The sequence below is a fragment of the Schistocerca americana genome, chromosome 8 (assembly GCF_021461395.2).
Source record: "Schistocerca americana isolate TAMUIC-IGC-003095 chromosome 8, iqSchAmer2.1, whole genome shotgun sequence".
Lineage (NCBI taxonomy): Eukaryota > Metazoa > Arthropoda > Insecta > Orthoptera > Acrididae > Schistocerca > Schistocerca americana.
In genome coordinates, this window is record NC_060126.1 from 257400278 (window position 1) to 257427117 (window position 26840).

General features: G+C 46.7%; 1 protein-coding gene across 2 annotated transcripts in view; it reads right to left on the reverse strand.

The window, feature by feature from the left end:
- Window positions 1-26840, reverse strand: part of LOC124545001 — a 121603-nt gene that overhangs the window by 19535 nt on the left and 75228 nt on the right. The window contains exon 1 of one of the 2 annotated variants that reach the window (XM_047123756.1): window positions 11169-11175. The exons of the other annotated variant lie outside the window; for it this stretch is intronic. Coding sequence (XP_046979712.1) covers window positions 11169-11174 — 6 coding nt within the window. The 5' untranslated portion in view covers window position 11175. Of the gene's footprint in view, window positions 1-11168; window positions 11176-26840 lie in introns of those variants that run through there. 2 annotated transcript variants of the gene reach the window in all.

Genomic DNA, 26840 nt, shown 5'->3' on the forward strand with positions numbered 1-26840 from the left:
CCCGAGGCAGGATTCGAACCTGCGACCGTAGCGGTCTTGCGGTTCCAGACTGCAGCGCCTTTAACCGCACGGCCACTTCGGCCGGCCATCACACAGACAGTTCATAGACACTATGTGCCATGTGTGGGCGAGCATTCTCCTGAAAAGTACACTACTGGCCATTAAAATTGCTACACCACGAAGATGACGTGCTACAGACTCGAAATATAACCGACAGGAACAACATGCTGTGATATGCAAATGATTAGCTTTTCAGAGCATTCACACAAGGGTGGCGCCGGTGGCGACACCTACAACGTGCTGACATGAGGAAAGTTTCCAACCGATTTGTCATACACAAACAGCAGTTGACCGGCGTTGCCTGGTGAAACGTTGTTGTGATGCCTCGTGTAAGAAGGACAAATGCGTACCATCACGTTTCGGACTTTGATAAAGGTCGGATTGTAGCCTATCGCGATTGCGGTTTATCGTATCGCGACATTGCTGCTCGCGTTGCTCGAGATCCAATGACTGTTAGCAGAATATGGAATCGGTGGGTTCAGGAGGGTAATACAGAACGCCGCGCTGGATCCCAACGTCCTCGTATCACTAACGCTCGAGATGACAGGCATCTTATCCGCATGGCTGTAACGGATCGTGCAGACACGTCTCGATCCCTGAGTCAACAGACGGGGATGTTTGCAAGACAACAACCATCTGCACGAACAGTTCGACGATGTTTGCAGCAGCATGGACTGTCAGCTCGGAGACCATGGCTGCGGTTACCCTTGACGCTGTATCACAGACAGGAGCGCCTGCGATGGTGTACTCAACGACGAACCTGGGTGCACGGATGGCAAAACGTCATTTTTTCGGATGAATCCAGGTTCTGTTTACAGTATCATGATGGTCGCATCCGTGTTTGGCGAAATCGTGGTGAACGCACATTGGAAGCGTGTATTCGTCATCGCCATACTGGTGTATCACCCGGCGTGATCGTTTAGGGTGCCATTGGTTACACGTCTCGGTTACCTCTTGTTCACACTGACAGCACTTTGAACAGTGGACGTTACATTTCAGGTGAGTTACGACCCGTGGCTCTACCCTTCATTGGATCCTTGCGAAACCCTACATTTCAGCAGGATAATGCACGACCGCATGTTCCAGGTCCTGTACGGGCCTTTCTGGATACAGAAAATGTTCGACTGCTGCCCTGTCCAGCACATTCTCCAAATCTCTCACCAATTGAAAACGTCTGGTCAATGGTGGCCGAGCAACTGGCTCGTCACAATACGCCACTCACTACTGTTGAAGCTGCATGGACAGCTGTACCTGTACAAGCCATCCAATCTCTGTTTGACTCAATGCCCAGGCGTATCGAGGCCGTTATTACGGCCAGAGGTGGTTGTTCTGGGTACTGATTTCTCAGGATCTATGCACCCAAATTTCGTGAAAATGTAATCACATGTCAGTTCTAGTATTATATATTTGTCCAATGAATACCCGTTTATCATCTGCATTTCTTCTTGGTATAGCAATTTTAATGGCCAGCAGTGCAGCTCCACAACACTGTCGCATGAGAGGTAATATGTGAAGACCCACAATGTCCTTGACGTACAGTTGTTCCCTCCGAGTTTCCTCACTCATTGCCAGCCCTGACCTGAACTTATAACTGATCGCCGTGCCTCTCCAAAACACTGGTCAAATTGGACCTCCCAGCAGGCAGCCACCATGCTAGCCAACGATGGTCCCCTGGGGTAGTGCAGAACCACGATTCATAACCGATCACAGTTCAACACCATTTATCAGCAGTCCATACTTCCCAGTCACGGCACCACCACCCCACGCTGCTGTTTGTATTGCACTGATAACGACAGCCTACACACGGGAGGGCAATTCCCTATTGCTGCTACTTTGCTCTGACCAATGGTGCGGGATGACGCAGAATGTTACAGGGATTTCATTACTTAATAGGTGGCTAGCACAGATGCGAAGGTGTTACAGTATGCTTGGTGCGCAATATGGCAATCCTTCCTTGAGTTGCTCAGACCAGAACCTCAGTGACGAGTATGCCTCGCCTCACCTTCCGATGCAATCCAATATCGGGTTTCTTCCACTTTCACGTCCGAAAGCCCCACAAATCTGGATACTGCACGATCCGTTTCAGCTAGCCTGCCACATGGAGACCCACTGTAAAGCCCCTTTAAAACTGTCTAATTTGCTCTTTAGCTCTGTCTCAAACGACTGCGCAGCATCTCGGTGTCCTTATCGGTGATTACTCAACATCTGACACTGTTCGCGCTCTTTGTACAGAAAGATTCAAATTTCCTATTATGGGCTTCTAGAGGTTGTAGAGGGGACTTAGTAGATGAAGTTTTTATAAGGAACCCTTGTCTGGAAATGCTCCATTAGATATCAGTTTGAGGATCGGATCACTTCCATTTCTCCCACTTCACAGTACGCACGCAGCAGAGACAACGAGCTCTGCTGCAGGATCACTTGGCATGGACACTGTTTCGGGTACTTGTCCTCGGGTTCTCTTTTACGTGATTAAGGACGTCCTCTTTAAAGTCGAGAGTCCGGGACGTCCATGGAGCACCATAGCCAATGCTCCCAGTTTCGAAAGTACCAATTTCTAAGAGCAGTTGTTGTAGTTGGACGAAGGCGTCATGTGAGGTCACGATTAGAACAGGGACTGACGTCGGCGCCCTCCTCTCAGCTTCTGTGCGCACCGTGAAGTGGGAGATTTGCTTGACAGATCGCCAAATTTATGTTACAGCCAAATCGTACATTTCCGGACATGGTTTCCTGATCAAGACCTCATCCTCAAAGTCTGCTCTACATCTCCTAGAAGCCTGTAATAGGAACTTTGAATCACCCCCTATATGTTACCAAGCCTGATAACAACAGTAAACATAAACAACACAAAAGCACTCTGGTGACCACTGCACCTATCACAGAGAACTGTAACTCCAATCATTTACGTACCCTCTGATGGTGTGTACGTGTACGAAGTTATTTTGGCATCTGACCGTGTCTTCTGGGTGTGTCACTTTTTTGTCCAGGAGTGTAGTTAATGGTGCAATGAATCACATTAAATTTAAAAAGCTCCTGGTTGCATACCACTAGTACATAACCCGCCAATTTAAATCACAATTGCCTTTCGTCATCCGTAACGGATATAACGTAGCTTGTAAGATTCGTCTGTTGCATATAGTAATAACTATCATAAAACTACAGGCTGTAGGAGATATAGACAAAGTTTCGTTTATTACCTCGAAAAAATGAAGCTACGTAAAGAATTTTTTTTCTTTGTTTGCAGGCACATGTCTGTAGTGATGGTGTATGAAGGGTAGTCAAATGAAAACCAAATACCCCCCACAACGAGACCATGCAATGGATCCGTACAAAAGTAAAGACATTTATCCCTCTGGAAGACGAGACGTTCATTTCCTGTTTCGTAGATCCATAACCGCACCCATTCTTGCACTTCCTCGTCGGAATGGAACCAACGTCCACGTACGCCTTTCTTCAAGTCTCCAAAGAAGTAAAAATCACACGGTGAAAGACACGGGTTGTACGGACGATGTTTTAGTGTTTCCCAACTATAAATTGTTGGAGTGTGTAGCCTCGTCCGACAGACAGCGAGGGGGGGGGGGGGGGGGGAGCTTATTATCATGCAACAGAATGATTCTCTCCGACAGCGTTCCGACATCTTGAGGGCAAACGGCAGAGCCAACAGAGGAAACATCCCACATTTGCCCCGGTAAAGAAATCTAAAGTTGTTCAAACAAGTTCTGATACGGTCATGATGACCTTCTTCGACTGCAGAAACCCGCTGCTATTCGCATTCCTCGAGTCTGGAATCACAATCAATGCGCAGCACTCTGAAGACACTTTGCAGGAACTGCGACGCACCATAAAGTCAAAACAATTAGGAGCCCTCTCGGACGAAATCATCCTGTTTCACGTAACGCCTGTCCCCACACTGCCAATCGGACAAAGGTGGTTGGGAAACACTGCAACATTGTCCGTACATCTCGGATCTTTCGCCATGTGATTTTCACATCTTTGGCGACCTGAAGAAAGATTGAAGTGGACGTTCGTTAGCTGGACAAGGAAAATCAAAAGTGTGTGCGATTATGTGTCCGTCAGCGGCCGACCACGTTCTAGGAAACAGGGACTGAACATCTCGTCTCCCAGTAGGATAAATGTCTTAATGCATGTGGTGATTACTTTTCAATGGAACCATTCCACGTTCCCATTGTGGCAGGTGTTTGGTTTTAAATTGAAATCTCTGGAAAAATATCGCAGCATGTGGCCAGGCAAGCCAAAAAAAAAAAAAAAAAAAAAAAAAAAAACGAATGGTGGAGACTATTAATGAAGTTAAATAGTGTATGGTAATTCGTTTTCTGCTCTTGAACTGAAACAACAATGCAAGAATCCGGGCTGAGTTGCACAACATTTTAAACATGTCAAAAGTCGTCGACGCTGGGTGCCGAGATTGCTTACAACTATTCAAGAAGCCCGACTACCCGAGACATCAGTGAAATGTTGCAGCCCTGTCAAGCCAATGCAAATGACTTGGTGTGCCTCCTAATCCCCATGGCGATAGCTGGCGTATTACTATGACGCCAAGACAACAAAGAAACAAAGCAAGCACTAGAAACAAGTGGAGAGACCAACTCCAAAAAAGGCGAATATTATGCTCGTATTTCGTAAATCGTCACAGGAGCACAGGGGTTAGACCTGGAGATATGGAGCATTTTTGATATTTTGGAAAATGAATACCGACTTTTAAGTAGCCGAAAGAACTTCCAGCTCCGAACCAGTTAAAAACGTACATAATAACTAATTTTAAGTCATTGTCTTGAAATAAAAACAGCTGATTAATTTTTGCTGCCACTCTAAAAAGTTTAGAGCGTAATTGTAAATTTCTGAAAGCTTACTTCTACCACAGCCAGGCAATAGAGGCCAGCTCAGCTGAAGAGCCAGTCAAGTAAACCACTGTGCATTATTGTTAACATCACATCAAAGCAGTACGGGTAGATGGGGTTTGCGACATTGGTCATGATTGAGGTGCATAGAACCGCTAGTGCCTGAAATGGGCTACCTTCTCATCCCTATCTGGAATTCATCCCTCATTGCAATATTCTTTGAATAGATCATTTTAGCTCGAATTCTTAACTTTCTGGACTTTATACTGTTATGTCTGTACCCAACTCCAGCAGTAACGTGCCTTTTAAAAAATTACTACAAATAAGTTTGCTATCTCAGATTAAGTTTCACATTAATATAATACCCGATTTATATCAGCAACTAAGGGGAACAAGCCATTTGTTAACATTTCAACTTTTTAATTTCGTGATATGAACTGTGCAGTCGTGTTGCACCACATATTCTTGAAACTTTACGTCTCCCCTAATTCTGACGATGGTTATTCATTATGGTTATTTAAAATGATAGCTCTACTTGAGACCAAACCGAAATACTGTTAATAATATTTCATTCAAAGTAATTTGCTTACAATTAACTAAAATGTAATTTAAATTGTTGTAAATTCATTGAAACTGTATATGAAATTAAGTAAACTTTTCCAAATTAAATATCAGAACATGTAGGGCAATATCTGGTCCAATTTTTGATGTAAGTAACTAAAATCATCCCATGACTTTTAGTTGTTACTTTGTAAGTCTTACATTCAACAATGTATTGGATTGTTTTGCTTTATAAAAAGGAAGTGAAGCATGAGCCACGAAGTCAGTTTGCATTATTGTCTTTCGGAAGCTGTTGGCGTGAGAGTTTTTCGGTGACTGTCAGACGGCCAATGTCCATTCCATCTATGTTCTTGATAACCAGTCACCATACATGGCAAAAGTGTTATACTCTGTGTTTTATTTAAAAGTTGTTACAACAGCAACGCAGAATTCTGATACCAAAGTTGAGTATCTCATCATATGGAGCACCTAATTTATTATGTAAACTTTCCTTAAATGAAATTGAAATTTTCTAGTTTTAAAAAAATGGTTCAAATGGCTCTGTGCACTATGGGACTCAACTTCTGAGGTCATCAGTCCCCTACAACTTAGAACTCCTTAAACCTAACTAACCTAGGGACATCACACACATCCATGCCCGAGGCAGGATTCGAATCTGCGACCGCAGCGGTCTCGCGGTTCCAAACCGTAGCGCCTAGAACCGCTTTTTTTTTTTTTTTTTTTTTTTAAATCTAATGAACCGCTGCAGGAGCAGGACGACGGGTAGGGCAGGGGTCGACACCCGAAGCCTGGCCATCCCGCCGCCACGCCCAAGCAACGTGTTCGAGTTCGAGGATCGAAGGATCAGGAAGAGGATTTAGTGGGTTTGTCGATGTTGTTTTATTTATTTATTTCTTTAATTTTTATAACATTTTTTTGTATTATAGATTTATTTTTGTTTCATTACAAAGAAAGATCCTACAACTGCCGTAGCCGAGCGTCCGAGTCGTCTTTTCGTTGTTGGGAGGGGTTCCCCCCTATTCCGTGCGTAGACGATCAATATGCTCCAGGATTCTTCTTCATTTTCAGCGTCTCATACCCGGAACGCCCCAGTGAGCAGGAGGATCCGCAAATAATGAACCTAAATAATTTGCGAAACGAGTTCTGTACTTCGGGTGGCGGCTGAAAGCTGCATGTGTCGTCATCAATAGGGACCAAAAGTCGAGTGTGCCTTTAGGAGCATAGCAAAATATGTAGTAAACGGCCATGCCTTTTAGCCAGTTAACGGCGTTCGTTCTGGTTGATGGAAAGTATACGCTGTCGGGGCGCAATACGTCATGAGGGGAGATAGACTCCGGCAATCGCCGCAAGAGTAATACCAGCATGCGCTGCGTCAGTAGCCAGCACTCGCTGTTCGCGGCACACGTCATACGGTGTGCATCCGAGTCAGCGACTGAGCATGTCGGACACAAGGGGTCGTCCGTCAGGTGTATGGAATGTAGCCTCTGACGAGTAGCGAACTTCCCATTCACAACCACGTACCACAATGAACGCACCGTCGTAGGTAGAAAAGGCGTGTGTACCGCTCGCCACACCGTGTTCCAGGCAACTTCAGGATGTCTGTGGGTGACCGTATTTACAGGTTGCTGCTGTTAATAGAGGCGATAATAGTCTTTTGTGCTGGGCTTCCGTGTCGTCAAAGTTCTGACCGTAAGTAGCTGAAGTCAATCAAGAACTCTCTGATGTGGGTGAGTGCCGGTGAAATGTGTCCTACAGAAATCGGGGGATGCAGAGAGTGTAGTGCCACTTCCGCTATCAGGGTGCCCGTCAGAGTGGCGTGGGCAGAGGTCCACTTGCGACGCATAGTGTTGAGATAAAGCGATCGCGCACGGTTATATACATGAATTAAACCGATACCGCCCGCCCGCTGCGGCAGTGTCAGGGTGGCGTATCGGACTTTAAAAACCAGACCGGTGCTTACGAAATGTCCATATGCTGCTTGAAATCTGTCGGCCATCGTAACCGTCAAGGGAAGGATATGCGCAAAACAGTTCAGTTTTGAGACAAGATAGGTGTTGACATAATGTGTTCTGAGGAGCATATCCAAGCGACGAAGTTTGTTGTCCTGCAGCAGAGCACGTGTCTGGTGTAGGAGCCGGCGGTACGTAGCCGCCGCCGTGCGGCGGACATTGCTATATAATTGCACTCCTAAACACTTGAGTACGGGCTCCTTGTCAAAGGGCACCGCCGTTGTGTGGGAAAGCCCCCCTCCGACATCCATGTATTTTGTCTTCTTCATGTTGATGACGCTCCCAGCGACCGCCCCGTACTGGCGCAGCCACTGTAGCGCCATATGCATTTCATCCTCTGATCTGGCCAGGAACACCACGTCATCGGCGAATGCACCACAACAAAAGGTCACGTCCCGCAAGGAGATACCAGTTAATCGCTGCTGTAGACCATGTAAAGCTGGTTCAAGCGCTGCAGCAAATAATATACCCGACAGGGGGCACCCTTGTCGCACTGACCGTCCAGCAACAATGTGACCAGACTGATAACCGTTGACCATCATGCGGGAGCGCGCTCCGTGGACCAGTCGAAGGACCACCTGTGCAGACTCCGGAGAGAGGCCCATGTGTTGCAAAACTACGCGTAAGAAGCCGTGGTCGACGCGGTCGAATGCGTGGTCAAAATCTACGGCAACAAGGGCGCCTCGTATTTTGCAGGCCGCCGTCAAAGCAATTACGTCGCGGCATGCTCCTAACGCCGTATGAATGTTGCTGACACCATCTAAACATGTCTGATCGGTGCGGATGGCTTTCCCGATAGCGGTATGGAGACGCGCGCGGAGGATAAGGGCGAAGATCTTGTAGTCGTTGTTGAGGAGTGTGAGTGGGCGAAAATCCTGCCACCTACAACCACCATTCGGTTTCGGAACTGGGATCAAGATGCCTTCTGTGAATTCTGTGGGGCAGTGAAATCAGGGCGGATCAGGTCTTGAAACATTTGGAGCCACTTGTCACCCATAAGGTGGTAAAAAGTGCGGTAGAATTCCAAGGGTAAACCGTCCGGTCCAGGCGACTTGTTCGATGCTCCACGTGCCAAGGCCGATGTCAGCTCGTCGGGTGTAATGGGCAACAGCAGACTATCATCGGGTGCCACGTCCCGAGGGGCGGAAAAATCGTGCAACAGCTCGTCATAATCACGTGCATTTCGCGGATCTTCCATGTACAAGGTCCCATAGTGTCTGGCGAACGTTTGCGCGATGTCCGTTTGTGTCAATGCGCGGCCGCCGTCCTCCGTGTTTACCGCCGTAATGAGCTTACGTTTGCGGTGGCGCCTCTCGCGCACAATGTGATACACTGACGCTGTTCCGTTGGGGATACAGTCTTGCACTCGCGCACGGATGCGGACACCTTCTAGCTGCTCTGTCCTGATGCGAAGTAGACGAGCTTTGATGCGTTGTACGGACATCTGACGTTCGGGAGACGGCGGTTGCGTCGCCAGCTCACGCAACGCTGTATAGTAAAATTCCGATGTTGCCCTTTGCCAGTTCGATCTGTCACGCCCGTAGGCCATCAAGGTCTTTCGGAGTGCAGGCTTGACACATTCCAGCCACCACAGCAACGTGGAAGCATACATGGGCAGGTGCCTGATACATCGACGCCACGTGTCAGTGACTGCTCGCCGACACGCTTCCTCGCGAAGGAGGGAGACGTTCAGCGTCCACGGGCCCCTGCTGCGTCTTGTGAGTTGCCGGGGCAAGGTGACAATGCAGATGTACGCGAGATGGTCCGTGAAGGCCGTCGGCCAGAGTTCTGCATCACGGGTTGCTGTGCGGAGGGCACGCGAGACGTATATCCGGTCCAGACGACTGGCAGAATGGCTGGTAAAGTGCGTATATCCACTCTGGGTCCCCTGATGTAAGAGCCATGTGTCGTGGAGCGCGAGGTCACGTATCAATGCTTGTAGAGCCGGGCATAGGACGTAATGCGGTATCAGGTCCTCGGGCCGCAGAACACTGTTAAAATCGCCGCCCACTATGTAATGGTCCATATTTCCTTGCAAAAGTGGGGCTACCTCCTCCGAATAGAAGACATGCCTGTCACCACGGTGCGAATTACCGGAGGGAGCGTAGACGTTAATGAGGCAGACTGCGCCAAGTGTGAGTGCGATGCCTCGCCCGTTCGGCAAGTACGTCGCTTCCGTCGCGTCTACGCTATCTCGGAGAAGGATTGCCGTTCCTCCTGCGCCATCACCTACGGGTAGGTTGTACGTGGTGTAGCCATATAGGTCTAAACGCAGCTCGGGACGGACCTCCTGGAGAAGGGCAATGTCCAAGTCTGCCGCTCTGATCATGTCGTGTAACATGCGGGTCTTGACAGTGGAGTAGACACCATTTACATTGACTGTTCCCACACGGTATGACTGAGACTTATCAAGTGGCGGAGGCAGTGTGCCGGTGCAAGCCCACAGTGATCTCACACACCACACACCACACAGCCATCCATCTGCATGCTGTGCATTACTGTGCCGTATGAGTCCCTGACTGGCAGAGCCCTCCGGGCTCAATGTCAGCCATGGGCTCTGGTTGAGATATCGATGTTTGCTGTGCATCATCTGCCTCCATATCGTCTGCCCAATCACCAAGAGACGATTGTGATGTCATTGGGAGCTGGTCGCTTTCACAGGAGCCCACATTTTGGGAGTCGACGCAATGCGCCTCGTTTTCTGGGCCACCAGATTTAGGAGAGTGTTCTTTGCCTTCAGGCACCTTCTGGTGAATGATGCCACTGGAGTCCTTTGCAATTGTGGGCGAGTCAACGAAGTCGATGTCTTCCGCCGGCTTCACATCCCTGTCCTGTTCTTCAGCTGACAATCGCCTCTTCTTGTGTCACTTGGGTGATTTTTGCTTTCGGGTCCGAGATTCGACATCCACTGGAGGGCGGGGCTCGACACAGTCTCGGTCGCTAGGAACCCCGGTGTCTGATCCCGACAGTGCCGATGGCTGGGTGCCCACGACGCTGCGGTGGGCAGAGGCTGTAGGAACCTCTGCACCGTTGGGCTGCGGCGTCGTCGACGGCGCTGACTCTCCAACGGAGCTGGCAGCGGCTTGAGGAGGTAGCAGGTTTTGATCATCCATCACATCATGTCGTGCCGCCTCCACATATGTTAGCGGGAGAGAGGTCATAGTGGATCGTTTGGGAAGTTCATTGCGGGGCACCTGAACGAGGCGGCGCTGCAGACACTCATTTCTAACATGGCCCTCCTGGCCGCAGCTCGAGCAGGTCCTCGGTTGTCCATCATATATAACAATTGCGCGGCAGCCACCAACGAAAACATATGATGGAACGTGCTTCTTAAGTTCTATGCGCACTTGTCGTACCCTGTTAAGGACAGGGTACGTTTCGAATGTGTTCCATTTCTCCTCTGTGTGGCTCAGAACTGTGCAACTGTGCCGTATGGCCGCAGCGCATCAACGACTAGGTTGGCAGGAACTTCGAACGGTAGTTCAAAGATGCGCACGGTACGCACCCCCAGACCAGCATAGTCAACTCCTACCACGCTCACGTTACCGTCGGCGTGACAGAAGCGAAAGCCGTTTGCAGATCGTTGGAGTAATCTGTCGCAGGCCGCTTCGTCAATCAGTTTGAGGCACACTGTGCTGGTTACAATAGACAGATGAATTCCTACCAGTTCTTGTGGTTCTACGTGCATGATGTCTCGTAGAAACCGTTCAATTTCATGGGCCTTCGGACTCGTGTACGATGCGTTGAACGTTAGTTTGATTGTAGCTTTTCGATATGAGAACGCCATGTCGGGTCGGTACAGGTACTATACCGCAATACAACGACGCGACCGCGCGCTAGCGGGTAAACAACAACACCTGCGGAGCACTGCTCGGCGCTCCGAGCCCGTCCGCACGGTAACACGGCTGAAAGCCTACTGGCTGCGTCAACTAGAGCTGAGCAGCCGTATCCATGCCCGAGGTAGGATTCGAACCTGCGACCGCAGCGGTCTCGCGGTTCCAAACCGTAGCGCCTAGAACCGCTCGGCCACTCCGGCCGGCTTCTAGTTTTAACTCGTCTTTGCGCTTGTGAATGGTGGAAACCCAAACTACTAAGTGGGTCCGATAGCATGATTGAGAATTCACTATTACACTGTCCAACTACACTCAGAACTGGCGTCAGTGGTAATTAAAATGTTTCCCTCTTGTTACATTTAAGGGTGGCATTTTATGCCGCAACACAATGTGACCAAAAGTGAAGTAACTTGCGTGCTACCGAGAAACTCATCGGTTGCAAATATAACCAGGCCTACCAAACGATGCTCTCTACAGAGCGAGCTAGGAAAAGCTGACACAACAAGCAATAAGATAAACTCACTTGTACCCCCAACACCACTCCTGTGGGACTACATCAGAAGCGTAGCTGTAAGCGTGTAAATAGACGAGCTTAGGGGATTATGGTATTCTGTTGTGCCGTCATACTGTCTGACTGGAGAGAATGACGGATTTTTGAGTTTCAGAGACTTCACGACTAATCCTTCGTGATTAAGATATTCTGGCTGCCTGTCAGCTGATTAACTTGTCCAGTTCCGCCATGAGCCTCGTTACACCTGTAGCAGGACGGCTACGGGACTTGGGAAATTTCACCGATGTGCGAGTTAGTCTGCAGACAACTGCCGCCCCTGAGGGACTTCGGCTGACGGACTGCACGCTCTCTATGATCCGACTGTGGGAGGTGTGCCGTAGCGGCGTCCTATCCGCCTACACGCCATTGGTCACTATCCTGGTCGACTCCAAGGTGGGGGGGGGGGGGGGGAGTGACCGAGGCGTTGTTGCTTGGCACCAAACAACGAGTGTCGGCTATCCCACCCAAGCGCACGACATGCAGACCACGAGTACGTGCGGGGCTGCCTAGCAGGGACAACTCTGGAAGACTTGGGCGGGTCTCGCTCTTTCTTTGCGTCTGGTGATACACACGGCACCGCGGCAACTGCTGGCCACGATCCGGGACACAGTCACAGGTCACAGGTCCCATCGGGGAAACAATGCATTCTACAATCGGCTGCTTTTGTACGCACGCAGTGTGAGCCTGAGGCCGGACGGAGTGCTGTATAAGGCTGCCTACATCAACACTTGTCAATACACATTCTTTAACTGCACGCCAATGTGTGAATCTCCAGTTTCCTGACGCGTAGTGACCTGGAATAGGCCGGGTCGTTTCACTCTTGATCCCAGGTTTATGGGCACCCTCGGACAGCTCTCAACGCATGGCACTTTGGTGCTGCCCCGTAAACGAAAATAATCGCTCGTGACACGCGAGACTCAATTTAGGAATAAAACGCCAGGGGCGCGGCAGTAAACTCACTTGCCATGATAGTCGATTGAGACAAGACAGCTGCTTGTGAAAAAAGGGGGCGTCGGACGGCGGAAACTGTAAACTGTCAATCTAAACGTTGCTTCCAACAACAAGCTCTGTAATCATTTACCCGACTACCAGATTGAGTCACAAGATCAGTTTGGACTGCCACTTGCTGCTAATCGCGAGTGTTCACAAAAGAAAGCTGCGTAACTTTAGCATTGTATGTCAAGAAGACAACGCTTCATTTTATCTTACGAGTCTCTAAGCATGCGTCATAGAACATAGGAGAACCTATGACTGGGCTGCCAAACAGATGTCCACCAGTGATTGCTGCCTACGAACTGTGAGTTATCGTCGAAGCGCCTTTCTTGTCATTGTCCTAGGAAACCATCTGATACCTGTCTGACTCGATGGCTCTGTGTAAGTTCACACCGCACTTCGTGACGTCTTTTTGAAATACCACAGAAGTTTGGTGTTCGTTATGTTGTCGTTCAGGTAGAAAATGTAAATATTAATATCATCCGAACGTGTTACATGTTTCGTGGTTTTAAAATTGTTCTTCTGAAGTGATGTTCTGTTCACAAATATGTGTGTCTTTAAGGTATCGTATGCCACTTTGGAGCTTTGCGTGTCCCTAAGCTATCCCAGTTACCCATCCGGCGAAATGGCAGCTACAGCTTAACGTGAGATACGAACTACGTGTCGTTTACGGCGACTCCTAACATGGTTGAGAGGTGAAGTCTAGGTTAAAACGCAGACTGAAAAATCCGTGGTCCGACCGGGATTCAGTACCGCGAACTCTAGGCTGCCAGAGACGCCCTTTACCACCAGACCACCAGATTTTACTTTGTGCATTTGCATCGATGGGCCGTTGAGGATATGGAAGTCAATGGCAGTCAATGGCTCTGAGCACTATGGGACTTAACTGCTGTGGTCATCAGTCCCCTAGAACTTAGAACTACTTAAACCTAACTAACCTAAGGACATCACACACATCCATGCCCGAGGCAGGATTCGAACATGCGACCGTAGCGGTCGCGCGGTTCCAGACTGCAGCGCCTACAACCGCTCGGCGAGGATATGGAAGTTACATGTAAATACTTAATGGGGGTGGTCGTGCACCGCACCAAATCTGTCTGGAGTATCCTTTACCTAAAGTCGACCCGACACGGATCACATACACCGGATATCACAAATTCGTATACCGAAAGCTACGTTGTAGAATACTTATCACAATGTCCTGGTCATGTTACAATATGAATTCGGATAAAATAATTTTTTTACATAAATAATAAATTAAGCAATACTTTTAGACTGCAGACATTGGCGAATTATGGAACTGATAAGTAGTTGTAGGGGAACCCAGATGGACATAAACACTGTTGAGTCGTGGTGTTTCGAAGAGGGAAGCCTCATTGTCTCATCGAAATTGGGCGACTTGTTTAATGCCATTGATAAGCTGGAATCTCAAGAAGTATTCACCAATAATACTTTAAACAAATGTGAAGAAAATATATCAGTGCCTTTCAAAAGCCAAGACACATTTACACGTAATTCGAACAGTTATTCTTGTACCGTCCGACACAGTTACATGTAATTCGAATAGTTATTCTTGTATCCCTCCGACACAGTTACATGTAATTCGAATAGTTGTTCTTGTACCTCTCTCGTAATTCTTATTACACTGTTAAGTCTCAGTATTTTTTGGGCCTTTATTGTAGTATGTTAGTAGGACAGTTGAGAAACCTATTCGGTGAACTAACAAGCTGGGTCTGTTGTTACTACCTAAAGAACGTTGTTGAGTGTTTTTCTTTTCGCTTGGTACCCGAAAACTACTGGCACACAGTGAAAAGTGCACGCTGCTGCTGCAACATTGGTCTTTCGACACTCTTGCATTTACAAACTTGTCCAGGCGGTCGAACCCGGACCGGCCACCTCTTTCAGTTAGTCACGCAGGTTAGTCACCCGAGATCGTTCCACTTACTCGGAAAGACACAAAAACCTAAGCATGAGAAACCACAAACAGGGTTCTTATATTCATTTATTTTAATGACTCATTCTCAGCTTCCATTTTCCTTTTCCTTCAACTTCGTCTTATTTATGGTGTATTCAGAAATTTCATGAAAAAAAAACAAAAAACAAAAAAACGTATGCTGCTATCGGCGTCTTTTCCATGTGAAAATATTTGTCTTCAAGCGATTGTCAGACCCTTCGCAAAATAAAATTACCTGTCCACATGTTGCCGAGCTTGATTCGACTTTGCTGCAGAAGTTCCAGTGGGAAGCCCACACACATACTCCATAACGTCCCGATCCCTCCCCATGCTATTATCATATTTTTCGAGTCCTGAAGAAAGACATTCGTGGCCGTCAATTTAGTGAGGAAGAAGAGGTTGTAAGTAGGCTGTTTAGGTTTTTATGTTGGTAACGCCACGTAGCGCTCTATATGAAAATCACTGACTGTGCTGTGAAGTCTGTGGCTGGTTTGCATTGTTGGAATATTTGCTATTGTAGTGTTGGGCAGTTGGATGTGAACAGCGTGTAGCGCTGCGCAGTTGGAGGTGAGCCACCAGCAGTGGTGGATGTGGGGAGAGATATGGCAGAATTTTAAGAGCGGACGATCTGGAAGCGTGTCCGCCAGAAAGAGTAAATTTGTAATACTGGATATCATGAACTTATATATATATATATATATATATATATATATATATATATATATATATATATAATGACTTTTGAATATTATTACGGTAAATACATTGTTTGTTCTCTATCAAAATTTTTCATTTACTGACTATGCCTATCTGTAGTTAGTGCCTTCAGTAGTTAGAATCTTTTATTTAGCTGGCAGTAGTGGCGCTCGCTGTATTGCAGTAGCTCGAGTAACGAAGATTTTTGTGAGGTAAGTGATTCATGAAAGGTACAGGTTATTGTTAGTCAGGGCCATTCTTTTGTAGGGATTTTTGAAAGCCATATTGCGTTCCGCTAAAAATATTGTGTGTCAGTTTAGTGTTGATCAGAATAAGTAAAGAAAGAAATGTCTGAGTACGTTCAGCTCTGCTCAGCTGTTTGAAAATCAAATAACGTAAGAGGTTTACCAGCACAGTAATTCATAAATTTTTCCAAAGGGGGCGTTTAAGGTGCACGCCTGTACACAGTCATGGTTCGTAGGCAACCCGCTAACATTTTCCATGAAGGCACTGGCAGTCTTGCCTCATCGTCCGATAAATGTGTTAACAGTTACGGCGATTACTTTCGAAATACACACATCAAAAGAAGTTTGCATCACCTCGGTTCCGAGAGTTCCGGAACCTGTACAGCAAATTGGAATAGAGATCAACATAAACATCATTTCCGCCCTTTTTATTGCTCATGAAAACCACACATTGCATGTTGTTCCACCATACAGCGAGAGACCTTCAGAGGTGTGGTCCAGATTGCTGTACTCACCGGTACCTCTAGTACCCAGTAGCATGTCCTCTAACATTGATGCATGCCTGTATTCGTCGTGGCATACTACCCACAAGTTCAGCAAGGCACTGTTGATCCGGATTGTCCCACTCCTCAACGGCGATTCGGCGTAGGTCCCTCAGAGTGGTTGGTAAGTCACGTCGTCCATAAACAGCCCTTTTCAATCTATCCCAGGCATGCTCGATAGGGTTCATGTCTGGAGAACACGGAGGCCACTCTACTCGAGCGATGTCGTTATCCTGAAGGAAGTCATTCACAAGCTGTGCATGATGGGTGAGCGAATTGTCGATGGAGACGGCCGCCTCGCCATTATGCTGCCGATGTGATTGCACTATCGGTCGGAGGACGGCATTAACGTGTCGTGAAGCCGTTATGGCGCCTTCCATGACCACCAGCGGCGTACGTCGGCCCCACATAATGCCACCCCAAAACAGCAGGGAACCTACACCTTGCTGCACTCGCTGGACAGTGTGTCAAAGGCGTTCAGGCTGACCGGGTTGCCTCCAAACACGTCTCTGACGATCGTCTGATTGAACGCATATGCGACACTCATCGGTGAAGAAAACGTGATGCCAATCCTGAGCGGTCTATTCGGCAAGTTGTTGGGCCCACCTGTACCGCGCTGCATGGTGTCGTGGTTGCAAAGATGGACCTCGCCATGGACGTTGGGAGCGAAGCTGCGCATCATGTAGCCTATTGCGCTCAGTTTGAGTCGTAACATGACGTCCTGTGGCTGCACGAAAAGCATTATTCAACTTGGTGCCGTTGCTGTCAGGGTTCCTTCGAGCCATAATCCGTAGGTAGCGGTAATCCACTGCAGTAGCAGCCCTTGGGCGGCCTGAGCGAGGCATGACATCGACTGTTCCTGTCTCTCTGTACCTCCTCCACGTCCGAACAACATCGCTCTGGTTCACTCACAGGCGGCTGGACATTTCCCTAGTTGAGAGCCCTTCCTGGCACAAAGTAACAATGCGGACACGATCGAACCACGGTACTGACCGTCTCGGCACGGTTGAACCACAGACATGAGCCGTGTACCTCCTTCCTGGTGGAATGACTGGAACTGATCGGTTGTCAGACCCCCTCCGTCTAATAGGCGCTGCTCATGAATGGTTGTTTACATCTTTGGGCGGGTTTAATGACATCTCTGAACAGTGAAAGGGACTATGTCTGTGATACAATATCCACAGTCAACGTCTATCTTCAGGATTTCTGGGAACCGGGGTAATGTAAAACTTTTTTTTTATGTGTGTAATAAACAGTTTGGAAGGTAGGAGACGAGATACTGGCAGAAGTAAAGCTGTGAGTACCGGGCGTGAGTCGTGCTTCGGTAGCTCAGTTGGTAGAGCACTTGCCCGCGAAAGGCAAAGGTCCCGAGTTCGAGTCTCGGTCGGGCACACAGTTTTAATCTGCCAGGAAGTTTCAGTTACCTTGCTCATTTTCCATCTTGCACCTCTTCATTTGAATGCTCCTTATCCTGTCAGTGGTACACTACTGGCCATTAAAACTGCTACACCACGAAGATAACGTGCTACAGACGCGAAATTACACCGACAGGATGAAGATGCTGTGATATGTAAATGATAAGCTTTTCAGAGCATTCACGCAAGGTTGGCGCCGGTCGCGGCACCTACAACGTGCTGACGTGAGGAAAGTTTCCAACCGACTTCTCATATACAAACAGCAGTTGACCGGCGTTTCCTGGTGAAACGCTGTTGTGATGCCTCGTGTAAGGAGGAGAAATGCGTACCATCACGTTTCCGACTTTGATAAAGTTCGGATTGAAGCCTATCGCGATTGCAGTTTATCGTATCGCGAAATTGCTGCTCGCGTTGGTCGAGATCCAATGACTGTTAGCAGAGTATTGAATTGGTGGGTTGAGGAGGGTAATACGGAACGTTGTGCTGGATCCCAACGGCCTCGTATCACTAGCAGTCGGACGACAGGCATCTTATCTGCATGGCTGTAACGGGTCGTGCAGCCACGTCTCGATCCCTGAGTGAACAGATGGGGACGTTTGCAAGGCAACAACCATCTGCACGAACAGTTCAACGACGTTTACAGCAGCATGGACTATCAGCTCGGAGACCATGCCTGCGGTTACCCTTGAAGCTGCATCACAGACAGGAGCGCCTGCCATGGTGTACTCAACGACGAACCTGGGTGCACGAATGGCAAAACGTCATGTTTTCGGATGAATACAGGTTCTGTTTACAGCATCATGATGGTCGCATCCGTGTTTGGCGACATGGCGGTGAACGCACATTGGAAGCGTGTATTCTTCATCGCCATACTGGCGTATCACCCGGCGTGATGGTATGGGGTGCCATTGGTTACATGTCTCGGTAACCTCTTGTTCGCATTGACACCACTTTGAACAGTGGACGTTACATTTCAGATGTGTTACGACCCGTGGCTCTACCCTTCATTCGATCCCTGCGAAACCCTACATTTCAGTAGGATAATGCACGAGCGCATGTTGCAGGTCCTGTACGGACCTTTCTGGATACAGAAAATGTTCGACTGCTGCCCTGACCATCACGTTCTCCAGATCTCTCACCAACTGAAAACGTCTGGTCAATGGTGGCCGAGCAACTGGCTCGTCCCAATACGCCAGTCACTACTCTTGATGAACTGTGGTATCGTGTTGAAGCTGCATTGGCAGCTGTACCTGTACACGCCATCCAAGCTCTGTTTGACTCAATGCCCAGGCGTTACCAAGGCCGTTATTACGGCCAGAGGTGGTTGTTCTGGGTACTGATTTCTCAGGATCTATGCATCCAAATTGCGTGAAAGTGTAATCACATGTCAGTTGTAGTATAATAAATTTGTCCAATGAATACCCGTTTATCATCTGCATTTCTTCTTGGTGTAGCAATTTTAATGGCCAGTATTGTATATGTGTTCCAGTTGTCACGTCTACCTTTGAATTCCCCTGACAATTTCAGTGGTGTATATGTTTACTGCCAGCGAAATGTGTTACGAATAGTTGTAGCGGTAAAGAATTGATAAACTGAAACGTTAAGCCTGATATTGATTTTTTTATTTTTTATTTTATTATTATTTTTGAGCTTTTCCTCATTACAGAGGCTTATCTCCAACATAATAATTTACTTGGAAATTACAATACAAACAATAAACGTTCTTAAACTATACTCTCAAAATATTTCTCCAGGTGTTTCGATCTTGCGTGTCCTCTTCCTCTGCGCCCATTCTCCTCATTGTGTGCTGTACATTTTGGAGCCAGGTGGTCACAGGTCGTCCTCTTCTTCTTCTCCCCTCCGGTTCCCACTCCAGTGTCAATTTTGGTATTCTGGCTTCCTCCATTCGTCGTACATGCCCGTACCACTGTAATTTCTTCCTATCCATTACGTCATATATTCTTTCTTTTATTTCCATTCTCCTTATTACTTCGGTGTTCCTTATCTTTTCTTTCCTGGAGATTCTTGCCGATCTTCTCCCCTTATTTTTATTTATTTATTTATTTTTTGCAAGAACGAAAATGTAGTAAGCGATAAAGTTTTCGTTTCATGACGTGGGGATTTGAGTGAGAAAAAATTTAGAAAAATTTAAATTACCGTAATGTTTTTAGAAGTCGCTAAGTGCTCTCTTTCTCGAATAGCATATGAATTTGTGCACCTGGAATTACGCTGATTCATTGTGTTAAAGCTTTAAAGTAAGATTATACATCTTATTGAGTAAATTATGACCACAATTTAAGTTTTTAAATTCACTATTTAATTATATAAAATACTGAAATCCAAATTTTTCTTGCCCTTGGAAGTCATTAGACAGACAACCTACGACTGCGACTTTGCACCGTTTCAGCCGTTTAGAGATACAGATAGGTCAACAAATGACCACATATACATAAATAATTCCGTAATTAAATGAAATGTATTTGCTGTTGTGATTATAAGCAACCATGAGCTGTATAATGGAATGACGACACTAAAAACAGGTGCCGGACTGGGACTTGAACATGGATTTTCCGCTTATCGCGAGTGGTCGCCATAGTATTAGGCTATCCGTGCACGCTTCGCGGACGGACTCAAGTTTTCATAGTCGTCAGCCATGTGTGTACAACCTTCACTCGTACATCCATTACGTATATTCCCGTATAGGGGAGGCATTTTAATTTAATGCCGCTTGCCTGGTGTCGGCGGATAAATAGAGGCCGGTTTTGCAGTGCCTGTACTGCTCATAAGTAGGATGCAATGTTCCTTCGTACGTCTGAAAAGGACAGGCCCTGCCATACAGTGTCTCGTAATTAGTTCAGCGTTCTGCTGAAAACTGAAGTGAGACGCCTTATCCTTAACGTCTTGCTTAAATTGACAGTCCCTGCAGTAATCTCACTTGATAGGTCAGAGTTTTAGCAGTGTGAAGAAGTCACCAGAAGAGCATGATGTAAGTGACATGTAACTAAAGCCGATGCGAACTCAAAATTTCAAACTAACTTAGTCAAATGTATAGCCACATAAACAGATAAGATTAAGGCTGTTCCCATGTCACAATATTGGCACTGTTCGTTACAGGCCTAAAGCTCTTGACGTCCTGGGCGAGAAGCTGCTCAGAACGGCGTCCGCTCGGCCAGTAACTGCGCAGTTCACAGAAATGATGCAAATTCAAGTAACAAGTGCACTGGTTTTTAGACGGTTTTCCATCTGCCTCGGCCAATGCGGGCTTGTTCCCCTTATTCCCACTCATCTACACTATATCTGCGATTGCTGCGCAAACAAGTTCTCCATGTACGCGTACACCACCATTACTCTACCACGCAAACATAGGGGTTACACTCGTGTGGTGTGAGACGTTCCCTGGGTGGTTCACCGGGGGCCGAACCGCACAATAGCCCTGGGTTCGGTGTGGGGTGGCGGAGGGGTGTAGTGGACTGCGGTAGTCGTCGTGGGGTTGTGGACCACTGCGGCTGCGGCAGGGACGGAGCCTCTCCATCGTTTCTAGGCCCCCCGGTTAACATACAGTACAATACAGCAAGTGCACTAAAGCGAGACACCTACTGTTGGATTCGGCGAAAGAGTGTTTCAGTCTCTGTGTCTAAGGTCACGAATTCGATACTCTAAGGTTTGTTTCCTGATTGCCCTTATCATTTTTCTGTTACCAATCGCTTACCTCTGCCACTGTAATGAGTTTCTGAAAAATACTAAGTTGCACCATAGTTCGTAATTCGCGTTGAATTATACAGTAGCTCTCTGTACCTACGTCAGTTCACATAGAGAATGAAGGGAAGAACGTACTATTTCCAATAACCCACTTAGTGCACCACTAAGGACTTTGGCGTTCGGGTTGAGAACCATTTCCTTTACTCAAACAGCAACACAAAAGACGAAATTGTAAACGACCGCGAAGAAGTTCTTTACAGCATGAAGGAAGTGTTACAAAAGGAAACTTTTCAATAAAGGTTTCAAAATATGGATTTTCTGACTCTGTTCTGCTGGAAGCCTATCGAAAATAGAAACTATAGAAGTGTAATGTGAGTTTTGTGTGTGTGTGTGTGTGTGTGTGTGTGTGTGTGTGTGTGTGTGTACACTTTGGATCGACGTAAGAATCTCTTCATAGACTCAACACACAATGAACCCAGTGTTACGCATAAACGGTTTAATTTGAAGATCCCTCTGCGCCATAATACACGGTTACTATTAATGATTGCCCGCATCTCGTGGTCGTGCGGTAGCGTTCTCGCTTCCCACGCCCGGGTTCCCGGGTTCGATTCCCGGCGGGGTCAGGGATTTTCTCTGCCTCGTGATGGCTGGGTGTTGTGTGCTGTCCTTAGGTTAGTTAGGTTTAAGTAGTTCTAAGTTCTAGGGGACTGATGACCATAGATGTTAAGTCCCATAGTGCTCAGAGCCATTTGAACCATTATTAATGATTCATCCGTTTTCGAAGCTCTGTAGTTTCCAAAGTATTTCACTTACGCATGAATGCAACTGTAAACTCGCCAAGTTTGCATTTTGCATACTAGAAATGTTCTATGACTGCCCTCTCGTCATCCAAGTGGTAGTCAAGTTCGTTCCATACCTTGTGCAGCAACAAAAAATGGTTCAAATGGCTCTGAGCACTATGGGACTCAACATCTATGGTCATCAGTCCCCTAGAACTTAGAACTACTTAAACCTAACTAACCTAAGGACATCACACACATCCGTGCCCGAGGCAGGATTCGAATCTGCAGCCGTAGCGATCGCGCGGTTCCAGACTGAAGTGCCTAGAACCGCTCGGCCACCCCGGCCGGTTGTGCAGCAACAGCTGAACTGAACTGTTACAGTGTTCTTGACACAGGGGTAGGTAAACACTGTCCTTATTAGAAACCCTAAAGGAAAGTGTCACAAGGCGTTGATCAGGCGACCTGGGAGGCCATCAGAACTGACACACGTCAGCTTCAGGCGCAGCTCATAATCTTCTGGTTTTAACTGGCGCACGAGCTGCAGACGATACAGTTTGAAATTTAGCCGCATTCGCAAAATCTTCCACACAGTTTGCTGCGGTGTTCCAAGTTCGCGGCTTGCGCGGACCTTTGACTTTTTTCCTCACTCCGTACGAAACTTTCCCTCGCCCTCTCCACGGATGCATATGGCACGCTTGGTCGATTAGTACTTTTCTTTTTACAGAGACAACGAGTGTCCCTAAACTGTAAATATCAACGTACAATGCTCCGTTTACGTTACGATTGTCTTCCATAATTCCCCTGAATGCACGCTACATTAGTATAAGAGATAAACATCTCGCATATTCCGACACACGGAAACTCTTTTCTTGTCTTGACGCCATTTCATCAAGCCACCGCACTCGTACGTCAACTGATGAGCATAATGCAAACTCGGCGAGTTAACGGTTCTATTCACGCCTCAATGATATTTGAAACCTGACATTGCCCGAGTGTTTATTTATAGCTATGCCCGAGACTTCGCACGTGTGTTTATTTTTTAATTATAAAGCTTCTTTTATGCCGGTTCAGTCTTTCTCGGCGTATTCCACTGATGAGTTCTTCTCGAGTTATCAGCCGAGTGGTGACGTCGTCTTGTCGCAACGTTTCAGTGAGTTTCGAACCTAACATCTTCTGACTTCGCCAGAAGATGATGGGTACGAAACTCATTGAAACGTTGCGACAAGACGACGCCACCACTCGGCTGATAACTCGAGAAGAATTCATCAATAAAGCTTCTTTGTATACAATGTCTGAAGTAGTATGATTGGGAACACGAACAAACAGCTTGTATGCTTCACTAATACGGCAGAAAGCCATGTAGAGCTGCCGTTCGAAAACCCAAACCTGGTACACGCCCTCTATGGCCTTGTGCTTTCTGTATAGTCATGGCATAACATAAGCTCATTAGGAGCTCTGCACGTTTAAAGTGAAACGGTAAATGGTTAGGAATTAATAGGGATTCAGGGCATAAAAACTCGTTCACCTAATCCACATCCCATCACTATCATGTTTCTAAAGAGTGAGTTAAAGCCTGATGTTACGCGAGCTGCAGCAAGTATTTTGCCACAATCTTCACTGAATTTCTGAGACCACATCGTCCTCAGACTTTTAGATGTTCTGCTGTATTCAGGAAAACTCCACCATTGTCTAGACATTTTTATTCCTATATAAAAAGAAATGAAACAGTAATGAGTAGGCACCTAAATCACAAAGGAACCTTAATAAAATCGTTTTATCTAGCAAAGAATATAAATAAAACCCATCGACAGAAGCAATGGTAATGTCGTTAAGTTTTTAAGCGGAAGTAGAAAATCCACATATTCTATCCAAGTAAATTCAGTGTTACTTTGTATTTGTAAAGGTAAGACTGCGGCTCTTAATTCTGTCTGTAACATGAATTTCCGAAAATACTCCTGTCGCTAAGGTGGAGTCAAATTTAAATAAAAGCTATCAAAAGAAGCAAAGCGATGTCGTTTAAGCTCTCAGTACACACAGCAAAATCAGTGAACCCTCATATCCTAGCCAAATATATCCGCTGTTACTTATTGAGGTGCCTAACTCTGCTGCTGATGTAAACTTCCGAAAATTCGTCTGCCACGGAGTTTAAAAAACCAACAGCGCCATCTATTGGTTCTTTGGCGTACTACGAAACTAACAGTGCCCCCTCTTTGACGTATTACGCTGTGGTGATTAAACATCCAAACAACTAACCATGTTCGCCTCAGCAGCGCAGCGGATTGCTCACCGAAGGGGCCTAGGTTTGCTTCTTGGCCAGATCAAGAATTTATTCTGCTCGGGGCTGGGTGTTATGTCGTTCTTACATTACTATTGTCATAGCTGACATTCACTGTTAAGATGGCTGTATGTACACCTCCCGAATGACAACTTTTTTAAAGAAACTACTAAACTGAGCAGACGGTTTTAGATAAAACTTTAAATTGAAATATTTTTTCCCTGTTCCGGTTCTGAAGAAATAAAGCCTTTATGTTGCCCCAAGTTACTCTCTGATTACCTGTGAAAAGAATGTTGAAACGGACAAGCAGAGAGACACGACAATTTCACTATTTTATTGTTAGTATAAACCTAATACTGCGGAAAATATAAATCTTTGAAAACGAGTGAATAATTTATAGTAACTCCGTACGTTCATTGATTCAGTTATATTGAAAGCATCGTTACAGATTGAAAAGACACGTGCCGGACAAGCAGTGATATGTGTATCCCGAGAGCAAGTCGTCCAGATATGCTGTCTACTAATAGTCTGTAGTAGGAATTAAAATCCATGGAGAAGAAATAAAAACTTTGAGGTTCGCCGATGACATTGTAATCCTGTCACAGGCAGCGAAGGCTTGGAAGAGCAGCTGAACGGAATGGACAGTGTCTTGAAAGGAGAGAATCAAGACGAACATCAACAAAAGCAAAACGAGGATAATGGAACGTAGTCGAACTAAATCGGGTGATGCTGCGGGAATTAGATTAGGAAATGAGACACTTAAAGTAGTAAATGAGTTTTGATATTTGGGGAGCAAAATAACAATGATGGTCGAAGTAGAGAGGATATAAAACATAGACTGGCAATGGCAAGGAAAGCGTTTCTGGAGAAGAGAAATTTGTTAACATCGAGTATAGATTTCAGTGTCAGGAATCATTTCTGAAAGTATTTGTATCGAGTGTAGCCATGTATGGAAGTTAAACGTGAACGATAAATAGTTTAGACAAGAAGAGAATAGAAGCTTTCGAAATGTGGTGCTACAGAAGAATGCTGAAGATTAGATGGGTAGATCACATAACTAATGAGGAGGTATTGAATAGAATTAGGGAGAAGAGAAATTCGTGGCACAACTTGACTAGAAGAAGGGATCGGTTGGTAGGGCATATTCTGAGGCATCAAGGGATCACCAATTTAGTATTGGAGGGTAAAAATCGTAGAGGGAGACCAAGAGATGAATACACTAAGCAGATTCAGAAGGATGTAGGTTGCAGTAGGTACTGGGAGATGAAGAAGCTTGCACAGGATAGAGTAGCATGGAGAGCTGCATCAGACCAGTCTCTGGACTGTAGACCACAACAACAACAATAGTCTGATGGTGAATCGATGCGACAGCAAAGAACTGGTGAAGTAAAGGAACAGTTTGCATAATCATCGAATGACCGGAATACTTAAATTCTATAAGAGAAAATATCTAACACTGGAAGTATAACAGCAACCACGCACCCTGGATAGTCGGACGGGGATATAAACCGCCGCCCCAACCCCTCCTCCCCATCTCGTCGGATGCGAGGGCAGGATCTTCCCACTATGCAACCTCACTCAGTTTACTCAGTTCGAGTCCAGAGCCTTGGCCACTACAGTATCAAGCGACAGAGAATGAGTTGACCTCGTACTTGATAGAAGCGTCCCAGTGTTCCCCTTGGGTGGTTTAGGGAGAGGCGCTACCTGTCCGCGTAATGGAAGAAAAACAGCCTGCGGTTTCCAAGGATCGGCTTCCGTTGCGCAAGGCTACCAACTGACGGCGTCTGCGTTACTTCATCCGGGTGAAAGCCGGCCGAGAAGCGACCAAACTGGAGCACGTCGCGTCCATTACGTCTCGGCCCGCCGAAGTCCTGACGCATCCTTGCGGTGGCCTCCAGCCAAACACTGCCGCCACTAGAGCTGAGCTCGTGGGCCGTTCGTTAAAATCACGGGTGAAAGTGCAGCCCACACCTCGGGGGACGGGTAGCGCCACGAATCTGCAGAGGACGCAGACCGCGACTTTTGAGGCTGTGTGGCTGGCCTTTATCGGAGCGGTATGAGGACCAACTATACCGACGGAAATACGAAATGTTAAATGGCCCTCACATGTCCAACAATATCGTCTAACCGTCAAGATACTGCCCGTCTGAGGACGGGTAATGAAGTACTATTTCACTATTGCTGTTTGAGTTTACATATTGACATTTTGTCATTTGGAGGTAGTTTATGGAGCTGTGGACGCTAGAAAATGGAGTGCCGACATATTTCTCTGGGTTCAATAGAGAGGTGACAGCAGTAGAGGCAGCCAGAAGCATTTACGCTGTGTATGGGGATAACGCCATTGGACAGAGGACGGTAAGAAAATGCTTT